This window comes from Tachypleus tridentatus, chromosome 10 (assembly GCF_004210375.1).
Source record: "Tachypleus tridentatus isolate NWPU-2018 chromosome 10, ASM421037v1, whole genome shotgun sequence".
In the NCBI taxonomy this organism is placed as follows: domain Eukaryota; kingdom Metazoa; phylum Arthropoda; class Merostomata; order Xiphosura; family Limulidae; genus Tachypleus; species Tachypleus tridentatus.
In genome coordinates this window covers 145,163,831-145,182,457 of record NC_134834.1, presented here as the reverse complement: position 1 = coordinate 145,182,457, position 18,627 = coordinate 145,163,831, and the positions used below count along the sequence as shown (strand labels likewise).

Here is an 18,627-nt window from a genome sequence, read left to right as displayed (position 1 = left end):
AGCTATCTGAGAAAGCGTGAAAAAAAAATTAAATAAACCAGTATTAAGAAAGGTGTCTATTAAGCAAAACTAGGCGGGGTTTCTGAAATATAATAAACTATAAAAAAAGTGAATAATTATGTAGTAAGAAGCTATATTATACATGTAGTGTTTAGACTATTTTTATTCACCTATTCTATATAGAATTTGAAGTATGTATCACTGATGTTATAAGTGTATTCATTCGATTGAATACTTGTCACTGAGATATAACGTTTTCAGGAAATTCTATCTTATTAGGTAAGAAGACTGGATAAGAGACAAGTGGTGTGTCGAAATAGGTTTTATATTTGTTTTTGAAGTAATTGTACGCTGAAAACAATGATATGGGTCCTCATTTCACATTTCAATAAACGTTGCCACACAAACAGTTATTTGAATATGACGTAAAAACGAATAACTTAAGAATATTCGACCCTGTAATGAAAGAAAAGTCAAATTTTGCTTCAAGTTTCTGATTTAATAATTTCTTTACTATTTTTACTTTATTTCCACGAAACGTGGGTGGAGGCTGTTAGCACGTGGTGTAAAGGTTTCTTAACAGGTATAATTAAGAAGCACCTGATTGGTTCTTTGTCCGCCTACGAAGGCGTGGTTTGTGCTCTTAAAAATCCTCGACTGACCCGAACTCTCGATAAGTTAAAGAATAACAGGTTAGGAATAGAAGCATCCGCTGTTTCTGGGTCATGTATTTCCAAAGCTGCACCTTCCTGTTCCTCAGTGGTATTGTACTATACCTGGGCTCAGCAGAACAGGTAAGCATTCCTTTTTTGTCTCTGAAAAGTTAGGACTATATGACCTTCGTTCTATTACTTCAAATATAACAAAACTCCTTAAAGGCTTCTTCAGGTTTGGGAGACACATTTTTATCGTTCACTTATACAAAAATTATTAATTGTAGTTGTTTGTCATTAACCACAAAGCTGTATTACAAATACAAAGTTATACCACAAATCTTAATTTTCTTAAACTTTATTAAGACTGAAAACCAATTCACATTTGTGCTCGTTTAGATCTCTCTCAAGATTCTTTATTTGCTTGTAGTTAAATGAAAATATTCACAATGGGCTATCTTTGCTCTGCCAACCACGGGTATCGAAAGACGGTTTCTAGCAGTATAAGTCCGTACATTGTTTCAATGAGGAACAAAAGTCTGTTTTCAGTTGGTAACTTACTGTGTTACTCTCTTAAACTTGCTCTTCTAGATTTGGTTACGTAAGTGTGTGTTTTCTTATAACAAAACCACTGAGTCCACCGAGGGGAATCAAACGCCTAATTTTAGCGTTGTAGCTCGTATTTGTCTTCTTAAAACTTATCAGACAACGTTATGATTTTCGTTGACGCACGTAATCGACTAACTTACTCCACTAGCTCAAATAACTTCTAACATTTACTCTTACACCAAGACTAAATCTAATGCAAGATGACAAAACCAAGTTTAAATAACAAGTAAAAAGAAACAGAAAAAAAAAAGATTTTGTGTGTGTGTTTTTGTCAACATTTTGTGCTTTTGTTTGTTTGTTTTTGAATTTCGCGCAAAGCTACTCGCGGGCTATCTGCGCAAGCGGTCCCTCATTTAGCAGTGTAAGACTAGAGGGAAGACAGGTAGCCATCACTATCCACTGCCAACACTTTGGCTATTCTTTTACCAACGAATACTGGGATTGCACCTAACATTATAACGCCCTCACGGCTGAAAGGGCGAGCATGTTTGGTGTGACAGGGATTCGAACTCGCGACCCTCAGATTACGAGTTGAACGTTTTAACCACCTGGCCATGCCGAGCCATTGTGCTTTTCTAACTTTAATGTCATTCTATAGGAAAGACATAGGTAGTTTAGGTGTTTCTGAAAAGTAATTTTTATCAAAGCTATCCAAGCTTAAGTTGTAGTATTTTTTGACGATTACAGAAAATGTTTCGTTTTTCTACAGAAGCATAATTCCATCAGGTTAAAAAACTACCGAATTAACTTAACATATAATACCTGTTAGTTTGTTTGTTTTGTTTCCTGAAATTCATACAAAGCTATTATCGTGCTATCTGAGTTAGCCGTCTCTAATTTTGAAGTGAAAATCTAGAAGGGAGACAACTAATTAATACCACCCGCCGCCAACTCTTGTGTTAATGTAATCGTATAGAGAGATTTCATCGTCAGGCCCCAATATACAGAGGGCGGATCATAGAACCTACAGATTTAAAATATAACAAGTTCAACACTATGTCATACTCAAGAACTATATATGGAAAGCAAAAATGTGTAAGTTAGCAGGATAAAAATAAATATCAATTTCCGGAACTTTTTCAATTACAATTAATTTATTTTATGAATTTTAACACCATTTTAAGGAAGTTGTAATTTAAACAACGTATAATAGTGAATAGAATATCCACAAACAATCAGTATAAAAATACACAAACGTATTTTATTTTCTGAAAAACGTTATTCCTTATAATACAAACTTCAAATGAGGAGATAACAAACAGGATTCCTGAGTTGTTCAAAAATGTATAGAGTTGGTGAATCTGGATTTAACTGGTTGTTTGTTGAATTTCACCCAAGCCTACTCAAAGAAATCCGCAATAAACCATAAACTCTTGGCCTACTATTTATCGAATAGTGGGATTGATCATGAATTTATAACGCTCCAACAGCTGAAAGGACGAGTATGTTCGGTGACAAGATTCGATACCGTGACCCTTATATCGCGAGTCAAGTGTCCTAATCACCAGCCATGCCAGATCCTTTGTGAATGCCCCCCCCCAGTAGCACGGAGGTACGTCTGTGGACTTACAATGCTAGAAACCGGTTTTCGATACTCGTGGTGGGCAAAGCATAAACAGCCTGTAGTATAGCTTTGTGCTTAAGAACAAACGTTTTTTTGTTGTTGTTTTTTATAAAATGCACAACAGTGATCACTCAAGCTCTTGTTACTGTTCTCCAAAATAATAAAAAGTGGCTAATCGGGCTGTTGGTAACCCTATAAAATGTACAAAAATGGTGCCATGACTGGACTTCAGTTAATTTATGTAGACAGTTATAAAACTTTTCTATTACGAACAATCAGAACGGGCAGAATCAACTACTGAACATGGAAACTGTCATCACAACAAATCAATATGAGTTTTGATCTTCTAACATTTCTCAGTCCACCGCTGCAGATGTCTCAAGTCGATTTAAATTATACTATGTTTTGTTCTTTCTTTTAGAATTTCACACAAAACTACAGCAGCGCCACTTGCGAATAGTCCATCCTAATTATGAACCAATAGACTAGAGGAAAGACAGCTAAATCAATAACACTCTTCGTCTTATTGAATAATATAATTTACCTATTTCTCTTACAGCACACTCAAGGTCCCAGTCAGCAAAATCCATTTTTAAGGCAAAAGGCTGTGAACCATGAATGCTCAAAACACGTTAAGACTTGTCCTTCTTTTGAAAAGTATTGGTTTTAGAAATTCGAGAAGGATGCGTCTATTTTGTTTGTTTGTCGTTAAGCACATAGTTACACCGTGATCATTTGTTCCGCACCACCATGAATGCTAAAATCCTACTTTTAACGCCATACGTATAGACACATTCTACTGAGTCAAAAGAAGGCATATCATGTTGATGTACGAATCTTTTAATTGTTTTAGTTAGTAACGCATGAGCAAGAGACAAGAGAAAAAAAAAAAAAACTTCAAGTTTAAAGATTAGTTGTGGGATCAGATCCCATCATCGAACATGCTCATCCTTTCAGCCATAGAGGCGATATAATGTTATGATTAATCCCCCTGCTCAATGGCTATGAGTGGTGTTGACTAACTGCTTTCCCTAACAAACCCTAACTCGAAGTGAATATATTAAGTAATCTGATAAGCACATTTGCCAGAACGAAGTGGAAAGTGGAAAATTCGAAACAGCTAAAATGGTAAATTTTGGTTTGAATTTCCCGCAAAGCTACTCAAGGACTATCTGCGCTAGCCTTCTGTAATTTAGCAGTGTAAGACTAGAGGGAAGGCAGCTAGTCATCACCATTCACCACCAACTCCTGGGCTATTATTTTGCCAATGAATAGTGGGATTGACCGTAACATTATAAAGGGCGAGCATGTTTGGTGTGACGAGGATTCAAACCCGCAACCCTCGGATTACGAGTCGAACGCCAAATGCCCACCTGGCCATGCCGGGGGGCCATGTTCTATCCATTTGTATTAATCACAGATTCTGGCCGGGTCTACCTTTTTGTCAATTGCCCGTCAAGTCCTGTTAGTACCCTATATTTTTTATGTCCTTTAGATTTGTCAGTCTTATTTTTTGTTACTGTCCTTGAGTACTGGCAATGCCATTTTTTTCACTTTGGTTTTATTTCCTAAACTAGAATTGAAAACCAATCACAGGTTTCACATTTGTAATGTAAGAATTATTATTTTAAATCAACCACATGTTTCACTTCTTAAATGTGATATTTGTGATTCAATACTAGTCACGGTTTACTTCTCAAATACGATAGCACTAAAAACCTTAGTTTAAATGTTACTCAGAAAATAGTTTAACAAACTGGATTACAGCTGCAGATTAGGTTTGGTTTGTTTTGAATATCACGCAAAGCTGCACGAGGGCTATCTGCGCTAGCCGTCCCTAATTTAGCAGTGTAAGACTAGAGGTAAGGCAGCTAGTGATCAACAACCATGGCCAACTCTTGGGCTACTCTTTTTCCAACGAACAGTGGAATTGACTTTAATATTATAACGCCCCAATGGCTGAAAGGACGAACATGTTTGGTGTGACGGAGATTCGAACCAGCGACCCTCGGACTACGAGTTGAGTATCTTAAGCACCTGGCCATGTCGAGCCTGCAGATTAGGAAAAATAGCTAAAAATTGTTTTAAATGCTCTACACCCATCAAATGAAACCAGTTAAAAAGTTTCCAATGGTTCTACACCGTCAAGAGAGATTTTTCAGCAGCTTCTATACTATTGGGTGAAACCGAATAAACATTTCCGATTGATTCTTTTAATATTACATTGAATCATACAAAAACTTAAGTATTCTATATTGTTCAATCATGTGATACAAAAATATGTTATCGTTATGAGAAACCTTACAAAAATATCTTTGAGTTTCTCACCTAGTCTAAACACGGTCCTGGTAAGAATCCTACAAATAGTTTGTAATGAAACAAACAGTTATGAGATCGTCTGAACTTAAGAAATGTAAATTTTGATTAAACGAACATGTGATGATATACGGAATTTTACTTGTCATGAGATATTCGTATTAGGCTTATTACGCTTTTAAATACTACATTCTTAACCTATAACCTGAAGATTTAACAGAGTACCCTAACGGACTATATTAAAAGTAACGTTTAAAGTCTAAAGGCCAAATAAAACTTATCACACAGTAATTTCCTGTCTGGACACTACCACAAGTAATTTCCTGGCTCTAGCTCTAGTTTTTTCTTGACCCATTGATAAAACAGATCATTTGTAACTGAGAAATACGGGCGGGCCCTAACTAATAAAGCTTTTAGCAAATATATGGGCCAAACTGTTTAACCCTTTCGTTATTTCTAATCTTTAAACTTCGACGCTGTTTCTTTCTTTCTTTGAATCTAATTGTATTAATTAAGAATAAAGTATGTAATATAAATGCTTCCAAGCACTGGAAAAAAATCGTACTTCGCGAAAAGTGTTAAATCACATTACTGGTAAAAAGTGAGTTAATCCTGTGGTAAAAATCTGTCATAGAAACAAAAAAATATGATATACATATCAAGACAAGTACAACAAATCTTTGATTAGCAAATATTAGTATTGTCATTATAATAAAAGATAGCGGCGGTACCTCTTAAACGAAAATGGTTTATAGGTCTTTAGTTGGCCACTAGGTGCGCTGCTGTCTAATCCTAGTAATAAATTGGAATTCAAAGTTTTCATCAAAATAAAAAAAATGTTCCAATGATAAATATATGCATATACATATATATTTAAAATATGCGCACTATTTAAATAGAATCCAAACAAGAAAATGGTAACATAATTTGGAGAAATTAAAAATTTATGGTTTACTTACTTCGATACAAAGTAATAAATATAAAAGTGTATTACGTCATCGAGTTTGGTCGTTGCAAGCAATCAGTAAATGGAAACAAAGGGAAAATGTAAACGTTTACGTTCTAGTTTTAATTTTATGACAAATAAAACATAAAACAAACTTCAGCAGCGTGTGTGTTTCTTATAGCAGAGTCACATAGAGCTATCTGCTGAATCCACCGAGGGGAATCGAACTCCTAATTTTTGAGTTGTATATTCGTATACTTACTGCTGTACTAGCGTGGAACTATAAACCTAGTGAAAGAGAAATTATTTTACTATTTTCATTCTACCTGAAGTTATGTGTTTTGTAACATAACTCTTATTTTGTTGTTCATATTATCTAGGGCCTGGCATGGCCAAGCGCGTAAGGCGTGCGACTCGTAATCTGAGGGTCGCGGGTTCGCGCCCGCGTCGCGCTAAACATGCTCGCCCTCCCAGCCGTGGGGGTGTATAATGTGACGGTCAATCCCACTATTCGTTGGTAAAAGAGTAGCCCAAGAGTTGGCGGTGGGTGGTGATGACTAGCTGCCTTCCCTCTAGTCTTACACTGCTAAATTAGGGACGGCTAGCACAGATAGCCCTCGAGTAGCTTTGTGCGAAATTCCCAAAACAAACAAACAAACAAACAAACAAACATATTATCTAACCTTCATTTACTCGCATTTCGTGTCCAGATCATTATATTACACTCAATAGTCAATAGCAATATTATGATGAGATTTAAACAAAAAACAACAAATTACAAAAAGTCAGAATTGCCCTTCTTTACAATACTGCATCACACGAGATTAGTCCAAAAAATAAAACATAAAGATACTTTCTTTATTAGAAGACCGTCGGTTTATTCTCGTGTATGTTGTACTTACCGACTTGCAGCTCGACTAAATGTAATTCCTGGCTTTCGATAGCTTTATTGTTGCGTTCTGACGCATCGTACAAGTCGCAAAGTTTGTTCTTATCAAGGTTTACCACCTTCGTCCGCTAGGGTTTTGCTATTCACGACGACAAAAAAGGCTTACATATTAAGAGATATGGAAATTCTTATTCAATATTTTTTTTTTTTTTTGCAAAAAGTGAATAAGTCCCATTCATAACTAACTAAAGGTGAATAAAAGGAGATTATGAATTGGGGGAAAAATATGAAAACAACTAGAAAGAGAGGGAAACTTAAGTTTTTAAATATTAATTGAAAAATAAATTAATAACTTGGGTTAGCTTTTCTTTCATGCTTAAGATTTTAAGTATGAATATCAGAACCCGGAAGAGCCCAGTCACAGGATTCGTATTGTATTTTAACCTGTTTTAAATATAGTTTTATCCTTCATATCTATAGCCAAGCTTTCATGAAGTCGATATTTAGTAATATTACGCAGTTTAAAAGCTAAGTTTTCACCAAGTTCTGAAATGCTGTATTTATGTTATAGAAATTGTAAACTGTATTGTAATAGGGCAGAACATACATATTTTTGTCAACTGTAAAAAAAAAATCTCAGTTGAAGTGTAACTCGAAGAAACCAGAAAGCTCCATGCCGATAAGAGCCAATGTCATACCGTGAAACTATATTGGACAGCGTAATCTACAGAACTGACAGTGGCAAGAAGGTGCTACACGATAATGATAGAGAAATACATTCTTGTTTGAACGTTTAAACTGTGCTAAAGCCGTAAAGTAGGTGAATTGTCAAAGTACAAGAGAAGGTAGAACAGTGACTGAGTTGTCAAATTACAAGAGAAGGTAGAACAGTGAGTGATTTGTCAAAGTACAAGAGAAGATGAGACAGTGATTGAATTTTCAAGCTCTTGAGAATCCAGAATTGTGACTGAAAAACCAATCTATATAAACTTACAATATGATTCAGAATCAAGACGTAGTCCTGTCCTTTAAGATATATTCCCACTCTTTAAGATGTAGTAATACACTTTAAGATGCTATTCTACTACTTAAAATATTCTTATTTCTTAAGGTGCAGTCCTGTCCTTTAAGATGCTGTCCTATTCTTTAAGATACAATCACACTCCTTAAGATGTAGTCCTACGCCTTAAGATAGTCTTATTTCGTAAGGTGCAGCTCTACCTACCTTTTAAAATACAGTCCTATTCCTTAAGATGCATTCCGTTAAGATGTAGTTCTACCCTTTAAGACACATTCTCACTCTTTAAGATGTAGTCTTGCCCTTTAAGATACAGTCCTACCTTCTCAACTGCTATCTCACTCCTTAATATGCAATCCTACCCCTTGAGGTACAGTACTATTAGCATTGTAAGTTCGTAATTTAGCCGCTGTCAAGCGGGGGTTACATTATTATTTCTCTTATTCATGGACGGTGTTTAGTTTTAAGAGAACAAATAGTTTACTCAACTGAGATGTATTCCCCTTCGCACCACTAATGAAGACTGTGTTTAGCTAAAATGGGCTTTTAATAACTGCATTAAAATCGGATTTCTAGTTAATAGATTGTTCGCTGAGGTTACTAATTTTCGATTTGCTTGAAATTAAGCACAAAGCTGTACAATAGGCTACCTGCGCTCTGCCCACCGTGGGTATCGAAACCCGGTTTGTAGCGCTAATAGTCTGCAAACATACCGCTGTGCCGCTCAGAGGCATTACTTTTCGACGGGATTAAATATGATAGTATTGGAATCACTCTTTATATGAGAACAGGTAAAGGCAGAGGTGGGAAAATGAAGGCTAAGGCTGACATTCCGGATTTCGACAATTTTTGACTAATATAACGACCCATAATTAGGGTCATAGGTTGAAAGGAGGCGTCTATATATCCAGTAACCTGGTTGAGATCGATAAATTCAATGTCTTAGAATTTATAGAATTAGATGGTAAACGCAAGTTCTGTATATGGTTTGTGAAGAAAACATACACCAGGTTTATGTTCTTATTGCCATCTACCGGTATATCATTGTCACGTCAAGTTTTACTTTTATTATTAAACGGTTTGGTTTCTTTTGATTTTCGCGCAAAGCTATACGAGGGCTAATTGTGCTTGCCCTCCAAAATATAGTAGTAGTGAAAGACCAGACAGAAACCAGCTAGTCATTACCTCCCACTGCCAACTCTGGGGCTACTTTTACCTGAAAAGGCGAGCATGTTTGGTAGGACAGGGATTAGAACCCGCCACCCTCAATAAATAGAGGTGCAGATTTGGGGTAACTTAGTTTGCATAAAGTTACAGGTTATACAATATGATCAAAAATTTAGATATTCTTGTGTACACAATCTAGTATCTCATTTATTAACATAAGTTTGGGTGATCATAACAAATCCGTGATATTTAATAAATAAGTTTGTTGAAAAGAACATTCTTATAAAATAAAAAATAGTTCTTGACACTCATAATGCTTCGTAATATGACTCATTTCTATGGAGAGTTCTAAACTTATCTTGAAAACATCCCTGCACATATTCTATACTTTCATCTAACAACGAACACGCTTTTCAGAAACATTATATTCACTAAGAATCATTAAATGTGACATTTTCAAGAAAAAAAAAATACATTACTCCTTTTTTGAGAAAAACATAAACAATTTAGGCCTTGAACAGAGGCAATAATTTGTAGACTCTCAGAAATGATTAGGTGTTTGTTTTTATTACGTACAAAGCTTTGTCCCCTGTGATATGAAACTAAACCTTAGCGTTATAATCGCTAAACCACCAGGTGGCATCTTAGAGTAAAGAAATTTTCTAACAACTATTAAATGAAAGAATCTATGACAACATGGAACTAGTTACGATATAATAATTTCTTCATTTTTTCTCTCTTTTACTTTCAAGTCGTTCCACGATATAGATCTAAAACCCTAACATAAGCTTTCTTAGAAGACGCGGAGTAGCTTATAAACATTAGTATGCAATTAATTGTTTATCTAAAACAATTAAATTTTGTGCCTGTTATCCTGTAAGGTTAGTAATGAAAACCGTTGCTTTTACGGTCACTTCATAAATCCCACATAAAGAATATTTTAATCTATTAAAACAGTTGGGAAGCCTAATCTACCATTTAATTCACCGCTATTCGTTGAGTTATAATGGTAAAGTGTAAATCGGATAATAGCGCGGGCTTCATTTTTATTTTTGGTAATTTAAGCGGCTTGTTTGCTGCATAATTTAGAAGAATATGTGTAAAGTATCAATAGTACATATTATTTAAGTCCTATTTAAACTCCCTGTGCTGAGCAGAAGAACTGAAAACACCGTACATATAATACTTTAATCTGTTAATTGGTGGGTTTGTTATTTACTTAACTATTTGCAGAACCCAAACTTTACGGATTATCTAAATAGAGTTATATTATCGACAAACATCCTTCGGTTGAGAGTAATTCCCAGCTTGCACTTCTTTCAAACTACGAGTATTATCACGTGATTTCCTTTGAACATTTAAAAGCCAGTATTTGCGTGTTTAAGTACAATTTAATTTTAGGCGCCTGAGAAACGATTCAATTGAATATATCTATTTCTAAAAGTATTAAACGCTTGTATACATTTCCATACATTTCCCGGTGTGAGATTATGAGAACTTTTATTTTGCTTAATATCTGAAACTAGGAACTAGTTCTGCTTGTTACTAAAGGAAGAAAAAATTCAATGCTGTATTGAAACTGGAAATGTAGGCTTTTTTATTCTTCGCAACGATGATCGCACTAGGGTATTAAAAAATAAGAAAATTCGTTCGTATATCCGTCTTTATCGATGGACATAAACCACTTTTAGTAGAACAATAAATAATAATATTCTACGTAGGCTCACTCATCAAAATCCGATCATTTTTGATAATCAGAGTAAAAATAATGAGAAAGAATCGATCCCCATGTTAACACATGAGGATTTTTGTTACATTAAGTCTCCGAAACCTCATCACTTCGGTCATACTATAGCAACTTTCATTTCACTCCATTCAGCCATCGATGAAGCTCACAACACAATTTGAACGACTCTCGAAACGTAAAAGGGAAGAGTAATCATGTAACGTAGATTACGTTTTTATCTCTATGTGAGTGTGTGCGTTTGACAGCGAGATTTATAGAAAATGGCTGAATGGATTTGGACGGAAATTAGTATACTTTTGGACTTTGATCCAACTTAGAAATGATAAGTTTTTAAGAGATCAGAATCCCATGAAGTCATGAAATTAAAAACAAATCCTATATGTTAATATAGGTACTGATTTTTCATGCTATTTTTGCTGTATATCTCAGTCCAAAATGACCGAAATGAATCTTGGTAGACATATGTCGAGTATTATTTCCCAATGTCCTGCTAAATATCATCCGTATACGTTTATAACGACGGAAATAGGACACATTTTCGAATTTGTTTTAGGGACAAATATACTCAACGCTGCTCTCTACTGAGTTCCCTTCTAGTTGGTTCCTGTTATTATCAGCTGCTACTGGTTACAGAACACTATCACATATTATTGGTTACACCTGATATCAGGTGTTTACTGGTTCTTAGTTATTATCAAATGTTTATTGGCTACTAGCTTGTAGCAAATATTACTAGTTATTAACTAATATGAGGTGTTTATTGAATACTAACTAGTGTCAGGTAGTTATTAGTTTATTTTCAGATGTTTAGTGGCTGCTAACTATTATCGAGCATTTATTGGTTCTTAGTTTATTATCAGGAGTTACTGGTTCCTATCTAGTATAAAATGTTATTGTTTCGTAGTTAGTATCAAGTATCACGAGACATCAATAATATCACTACTATCACTGATGTCAATCTTCATTTTGTGGACAGAGTTTGAGAGAAGGTTAAGGATTTCTTGTATATATCTAATCCTTCTTGCGTGTGATGTATCAGTGACTAGCAGAACAACTTTGTGTAAGTTTACTTGAGATTCTAGAAAGGAAGAAAACCCTCCTATAACTCTTGCTTCTTTAAAAATTATATTAATAACACAATAATGGAGTTCTTTGCTTCCAGTTTACTTGCTCGAGGAATTTAGTGCAAAATGTATTTTCATATCTAGGCTTAGTAAATTAGTTAAAATACTAGTGTTAATCAAGCGGCCTTCTTGTTTTGTTAGCTACATTATATTTGGATGACCAAGTGATCTAGTGCTTCTGTTAGTTAAATTACACATAGATCATTATATTGTTAGCTAGATATATCTGGATGGTGAAGTGATCCACTGGTCCTGCTAGTTGGATTACAGATAGACCATCAAGTAACCCTGTTGTTGTGTTAGATAGATTACATCTGGATGATCAGGTGATCTACTGCTTCTGTTAGTAGGATTATACATAGATCATCAAGCAATTGCCTTGTTCTGTTAGTCACATTATATGTGGTTGATCAATAGATCCACTGGGTTTGTTAGTTAGATTATATAAAGATCATCAAGTAACCCTCTTGTTATGTTAGTTAGATTACATCTGGATGTCAAGTGATACACTGGTCCTGTTAGTTGAGTTACACATAAATCATCAAGTAACCCTCTTCTATTGTTAAGTAGATTATATCTAGATGATTAAGTGATCCATTGCTTCTGTTAGTTGGATTACACATAGTTCATCAAGTAACCCTCTTGTTTTGCTAGTTCAGCAGTAATAAAGACCTATAAAGTAAGGGTTTATACATAAGTAAATTTAACCATACTCACTATAGAGTATTACAATGATGTGAAGTTGCTGACTCACTCACGTGATAAGCGCTAGTGTCGATCATATGATGAATATAATTGCTGATACGTGAACTCTAAGAACTGGATTGGTAGTCATATATATAAGTACAGTTTAGTTGTTGTTAAGAGCAAAACTGCTCAATACATGCTATACCTTTTGCGGGTATGTAACCACAATTTTATCTTCGTGAGTCCATAAACTTACTATTGAACCATTTGTGAAAGGGAGACTTAGGTAAAGAAGTACATTTATTTATTTCAGAATACTTGTGCAAGTATGCATATGGACTCGTTGCACATGTCGGCCCTTCTTTTGAATGCACTGGAAGGATGAGTTGGTTTTTTTTTAATTTCGCACAAAGTTACGCGAGAGCTATCCACGCTAGTCGTCCCTAATTTAGCCATGTAAGACTAGAGGGAAGGCAGCCAATCAACACTATTCACCGCCAACTTTTAGGCTACGCTTTTATCTTAAAATAATTGGATTGACCGTCACTTATAACGCCTCATGACTGAAAGAACGATCATATTTTTTGTGACGTGGATTTGAGCCCGCGACCTTCAGATTGCGAGTCAAGTGCCCTAATTACCAGGCCATATCGGACCAGACGGAAGGCCACAAACCCAACACTGTCCACCTCCATCTATTGGGTCACTCTTGTCTAATAGACTAGAAGTGTATCTGCAGATAAAATTATGTGCAAAATCCTAAAACACACACTCAAACAAATACCACAGAAGTGCATAGACAGTCGGAATGAGATCCTGTTATGTGTTTAGAATTTTATATTTAAAAATATCAAACGCGCTTAACAGAATACACAAAGTGAAGTTAAAAATTTGAGTTGTTGGTTAAGAATACTTGTATCTGCGTAATAAAAGAAGTTTTGTAAATTTGATGGTTGGTTGAGAATATTTGTATCTGCATGGCCAGGTGGTTACGGCGCTCGACTCGTAATCTGAGGGTCGCGGGTTCGAATCACCGTCGCACCAAACATGCTCGCCCTTTCAGCCATGGGGCGTTATAATGTAACGACCAATCCCATTATTCGTTGGTAAAATAGTAGCCTGAGAGTTGGCGGTGGGTTGTGATGACTAGCTGCCTTCTCTCTAGTCTTACACTGCTAAAATAGGAACGGTTAGCCCTCGTGTAGCTTTGCACGAAATTAAAAAACAAACAAGGGTAGCACACCATTTGGTGAAGTTAAAAGGTTGCTTGAAAAAAATCAGATCTGTGCTATTCTGAAGTTATTATCATTTTTAAACGGGCCTTTTAACAGAACAAGTCGATATAAACGGATTTTGGTAAATTACATTCTCAGTAAGTACTGGAGTGAAAAACTGAAACTTACGTCATTAAAAGTGCAGTAACGATTGGATAAAATATCTTTCCGGTTGACCAATAGGGGTTTATTAGTCTCCTGCTGCTCTTCGGGTACATTGATCAAACTTATAAACATATTTTTCTACTATAACATTTGATATAAGTGCTACAATAACCATATTTTTCTCCATGTCGTGACCAACATATTTGTGTTGATGAGTTTTGCTGAGAGTACAAGATCATGAAAAGTAACTTACTGAACGTACTGGGAAACCGAGTGTGGACAACTAATGGCTATGGAGGTAAAGACCAGGTTCCAGTTTTATCATCATAAAGCTAACTTCGTAAAACAAAGAATCCGATAACTCAAGCTTTTGTGTAAAGTGTTTCATTCTTCTTTAGTTTATTGGAGAGAATTCAAATTTTGAGCATGGAATTCTACGCTCACAATAAGAACATACATAACACATATACAAGGATGAACTGGAAAGAGACATTAACCATAACAACGATGAACTGGAAATATGTATCACTCGTAGACAAAGATGAACTGGGAATATGTATCACTCGTAGACAAAGATGAACTGGGAACAGACATTACCCATAACAAGGATGAACTTGGAACATATATCACCCATAAACAAGGATGAACTGAGAACACATATCACCAGTGCACAAGGATGAACAGGGAGCTGACATCACCCATATATAGGGATGAACTGGGAACAAACAATATCCATAAACAAGGTTGAACTGGGAACATACATTATCCATAAACAAGGATGAACTGAGAATATATATTACCGGTAGACAAAGATGAACTGTGAACGGACATCATCCATAAACAAAATTGAACTGGGAACATACATCACTCACACACAAGAATAAGCTGGGAAACTATATCCCCCATATACAAAGATGAACTGCAAATATATATAACACTGGACTGGAAGCATACATAACCAGAAGACAATTACAAGTTGGAAATATATATCACTCATATACAAAGATGAGCGCTTGATAAGTTTATTCTAATTACATTTCTTAAAAAAATAATTCATCTTTCGATGCACACGGGTTAAGGTTATCCAATTTATTGCACTTCACGTTTGGAAGCACTTGAATTAAGTTATTGAATTTAATCTTCTAGAAGCCCATGGGTTAGGGTTAACTGATTCTTTGTACCGTAATTCATCTAGAGACTATTCAGATCCAACATGATTTCTAAGAATCTTAACATATTTTGATTGAATGTCATTAGTTCCAACATATTTTTTCTTTTAATAGTTTTTGTATAATTTCATTAGTTACAATTTATTTTCATTTAAACCTCCTAAAAATTTTGTTATCATCGAATGTGTCTTTCTTATAATACAATCCAATTTAATCATCCGAAAATTAAAGTTTTGCACTGGTTTACATTTAAACATATGGTATTAATCATGATAAGTCCTGCGTTAAACATTACTATTCAATCTTTCATATTATATCAGGTCCGGCATGGCCATGTTTCTAGGGCGTTTGACTCCCAGTCTAAGGGTCGCGGGTTCGAATACCAGTCTTATCAAACATGTTCGCCCTTTCAGCTGTGAAAGCGTTATAATATTACGGTCAATCCCACTATTCATTTGTTCAAGAGTTGGCGGTGGGTGATGATGACTGGCTGCCTCTCTTGTAGTCTTTCCTCAATAAATTAGAGACGGTTAACGCTGATAACCTTGGTGTGGTTTTGCGCGAAATTCAAACCAAACTATACCTTACAGTAACTATTTGGCTTATCCAGATAACCAATGCTCCCAAATTGTCTTATTCTTAGTGAAGGTTATAATTTAAATAGCTTAAGTTGTAATAAGAATTTACTGTTGACCAGAAGCTATTAATGATTCAACAGATGCAAACATTTATTTTTCAATTCTTTGCATTACTTGTGTTTTAAATAATTACAGTACAGAGCACAAAAAATAAAATATACTGATTTTTTTGATTTTTTTTTTTTTTTTTTTTACAAAACCTATTACGTGTGATTATCTACTCAATGTTCACCATTCCTTCTGGCCCGGAATGGCCAGGTTGCTTAAGGCGTTTGACTCGTAATCTGAGGGTCGCGAGTTCGAATCCCCATCGCACCAAACATGCTCGCCTTTTCAGCCGTGGTGGCGTTATAATGTCACGATCAATCCCACTATTCCTTGTTAAAAGAGTAGCCCAAGAGTTAGCGGTGGGTGGTGATGACTAGCTGTCTTCCTTCTAGTCTTACACTGCTAAATTATGGAAGGCTGACGCAAATAGCCCTTTAGTAGCTTTGCGCGAAATTCAAAAACAAACCATTCTTCCTACCATATTTCCAAAGGATTCAGTCCAACTCTAAACTATAATGGCTATCTTTGCACAGCCGTCCTTAATTTTGGACTGACAGACTAGACTCGAGTACACACTGCCAATTCTTAGGTTACTATTATCTGACTGAAGAATGAAATTTGATCACCATTCTTATAGCATAGCCTCGACCTCAGTTTTGATACGTTTAACAAGCAGAGTTCAAAAGTTAATATCAATATTAAATATGCATCAGTTTTTAAGTACAGAAGTCGGAAGATATTTGAATAGCATTTTTATCTTAAATTTAGTTTCCTGAATACCTTTATAGTTTCGTATGAATAATGTTTCAGCCTTTAATTTTTGTTTAATTTTGTTCTTTACTTAATACAAAGCTACAAAATGTGCTGCCCTCCAGTGGCTTATCAGAATGTCTTTGGACTTCTATTGCCAGAAACAACCTTTCGTGCAGCTTTGCGCTGGATAATAAACAACAATAACACAATGGGTCATCTGCACTCTGTCCACCACATGGAATTAAACCTCTGCCTTGAACTTACCACAAATGAATTGATAGGCTCTGTGTTTAATTTAACACCTAACAACGACTCGATAACATATGACTTTGCAGTAAGTCAATGGGTTTATAATACTAAACATCATGTTTTGATATTTGTGGTGGGCAAAGCACAGATAGATCACCATGTAACTTTGTGCTTTAGAACAAATAAACAAATAAATGAACCACAGACCTAGATATAAGCAGTTCATGATGTAAACCCTTACATAACGTTTCCAAAGTACTAGCTACAACGAATGATTTCAGTGGTTATTAACGTTGACACTTATATCTAAAATTAAACTGAAGAACGTGGGATATTGAGAACAAAATCTGTATCGTAATCTAAGGACATCTGTCGTTTTATGTATATCACATTTTATATTCTTACTTGACGACAATAATAGAAAGCATTCAGTCTCTTAATGCAAATATATCATTTAAATTGCCAAATTCTCCTTACAGGTTAGTCATCAGCCTATGTACCAAACTTTCTACGAGCTACATGCTCTGACAGGTGGCGACGTCTTGCGTTTCTTGATGAAGAATCGTGCGCTGGATATCTTCGAAAGTAGTGACATCTTGCGAGTTTTAGATGAGGTAAGTGAAGGGAGATTTCTTCGGCTCTTCGACAGCTTCAAAGGGAATGATATCATGAAAGTTTTGGTTTCTATAAGAGGAAATTCTCTCGTTAAAGCATCGAATTCGAAGAGAAGTTTCGACTCCTTAAGTGGGTCGTCACTGGGTTATTCCAAAAGGTTCGATTCCCTGAGTGGAGCAGCCTTGGGTGCAAGCAAGAGAAACTTTGATGAAATCGACAACGTTGGATTCAATGGATTTGCCAAACGCAACATGGACGAGATCGACAACGCTGGATTTAGAAGTTTTCTGAAGCGTCGCGACAGTCTAGCTGACCATCCTAAAAGAAATATTGACGAGATCGACAACGCTGGATTCGAGGGTTTTCTCAAACGCCGATTGTATAACGAAAATTACCACGTGTAGAAAACAAAAGGCCAAATTTTCATTATTTAAATATACGTCAAACTGTTCGTGTAGTTGATGTTTAAAGTACATGAAAGGTTATTTTGTCTCACAGCGAAAAGTGATTTGACCTTTGAACACGTGTAGTAGAAAAAATAAAATATTCCTTCCTTTGCTTTACACTTTCATTTCTTCGTCTCACTTGCGCTTGTCCATTTATATGTGATTACACTTGTGATTTAAATGTATGAACACCATCGAAATGTAAGATACATATGTTTAATAGAATCACATTAACTGAAAAGTAAAAAAAAGTTAAAGTACAAAAGGTCCGCTAGATGACGCAACGAGACTACAAATATGTATATATTTTATTTAGGCAAAGCTACATGCAGCTAACTTCTATGCCCTTCGAGAGGTATCGAATCCCTGCCTTTAGCGTAGTAATACCAGGAACACGATGGCCAATTACAACCAGTATTCAATGTTATATAACAGAAAGCTCATACTTCTATTATTGGTTCTCTAAGACGGGGAGTTCCCACCCAATTGACCTATATGTACTGAATATGTTAACAGTGTTGTGTATTTTGCCGCCACCTCCACACTTCCTCACAGACGTTTCGACGGAAATGAAACTTTAGTTCGTCTTTTGTCGTAAAAGAAACATTAG

At 35.5% G+C, this 18,627-nt stretch overlaps 1 protein-coding gene across 1 annotated transcript; it reads left to right on the top strand.

Annotated features, from left to right (window-relative positions):
• The first annotated feature begins 669 nt into the window (after positions 1-669).
• LOC143228233 (uncharacterized) lies at positions 670-18,134 on the top strand. Its single transcript, XM_076459526.1, has 2 exons — positions 670-794; positions 17,436-18,134. Exons 1-2 carry the CDS (start codon positions 726-728, stop codon positions 17,973-17,975), a joined length of 609 nt encoding a protein of 202 aa, XP_076315641.1. The 5' UTR covers positions 670-725; the 3' UTR covers positions 17,976-18,134.
• The last annotated feature ends 493 nt before the right edge of the window (positions 18,135-18,627 follow it).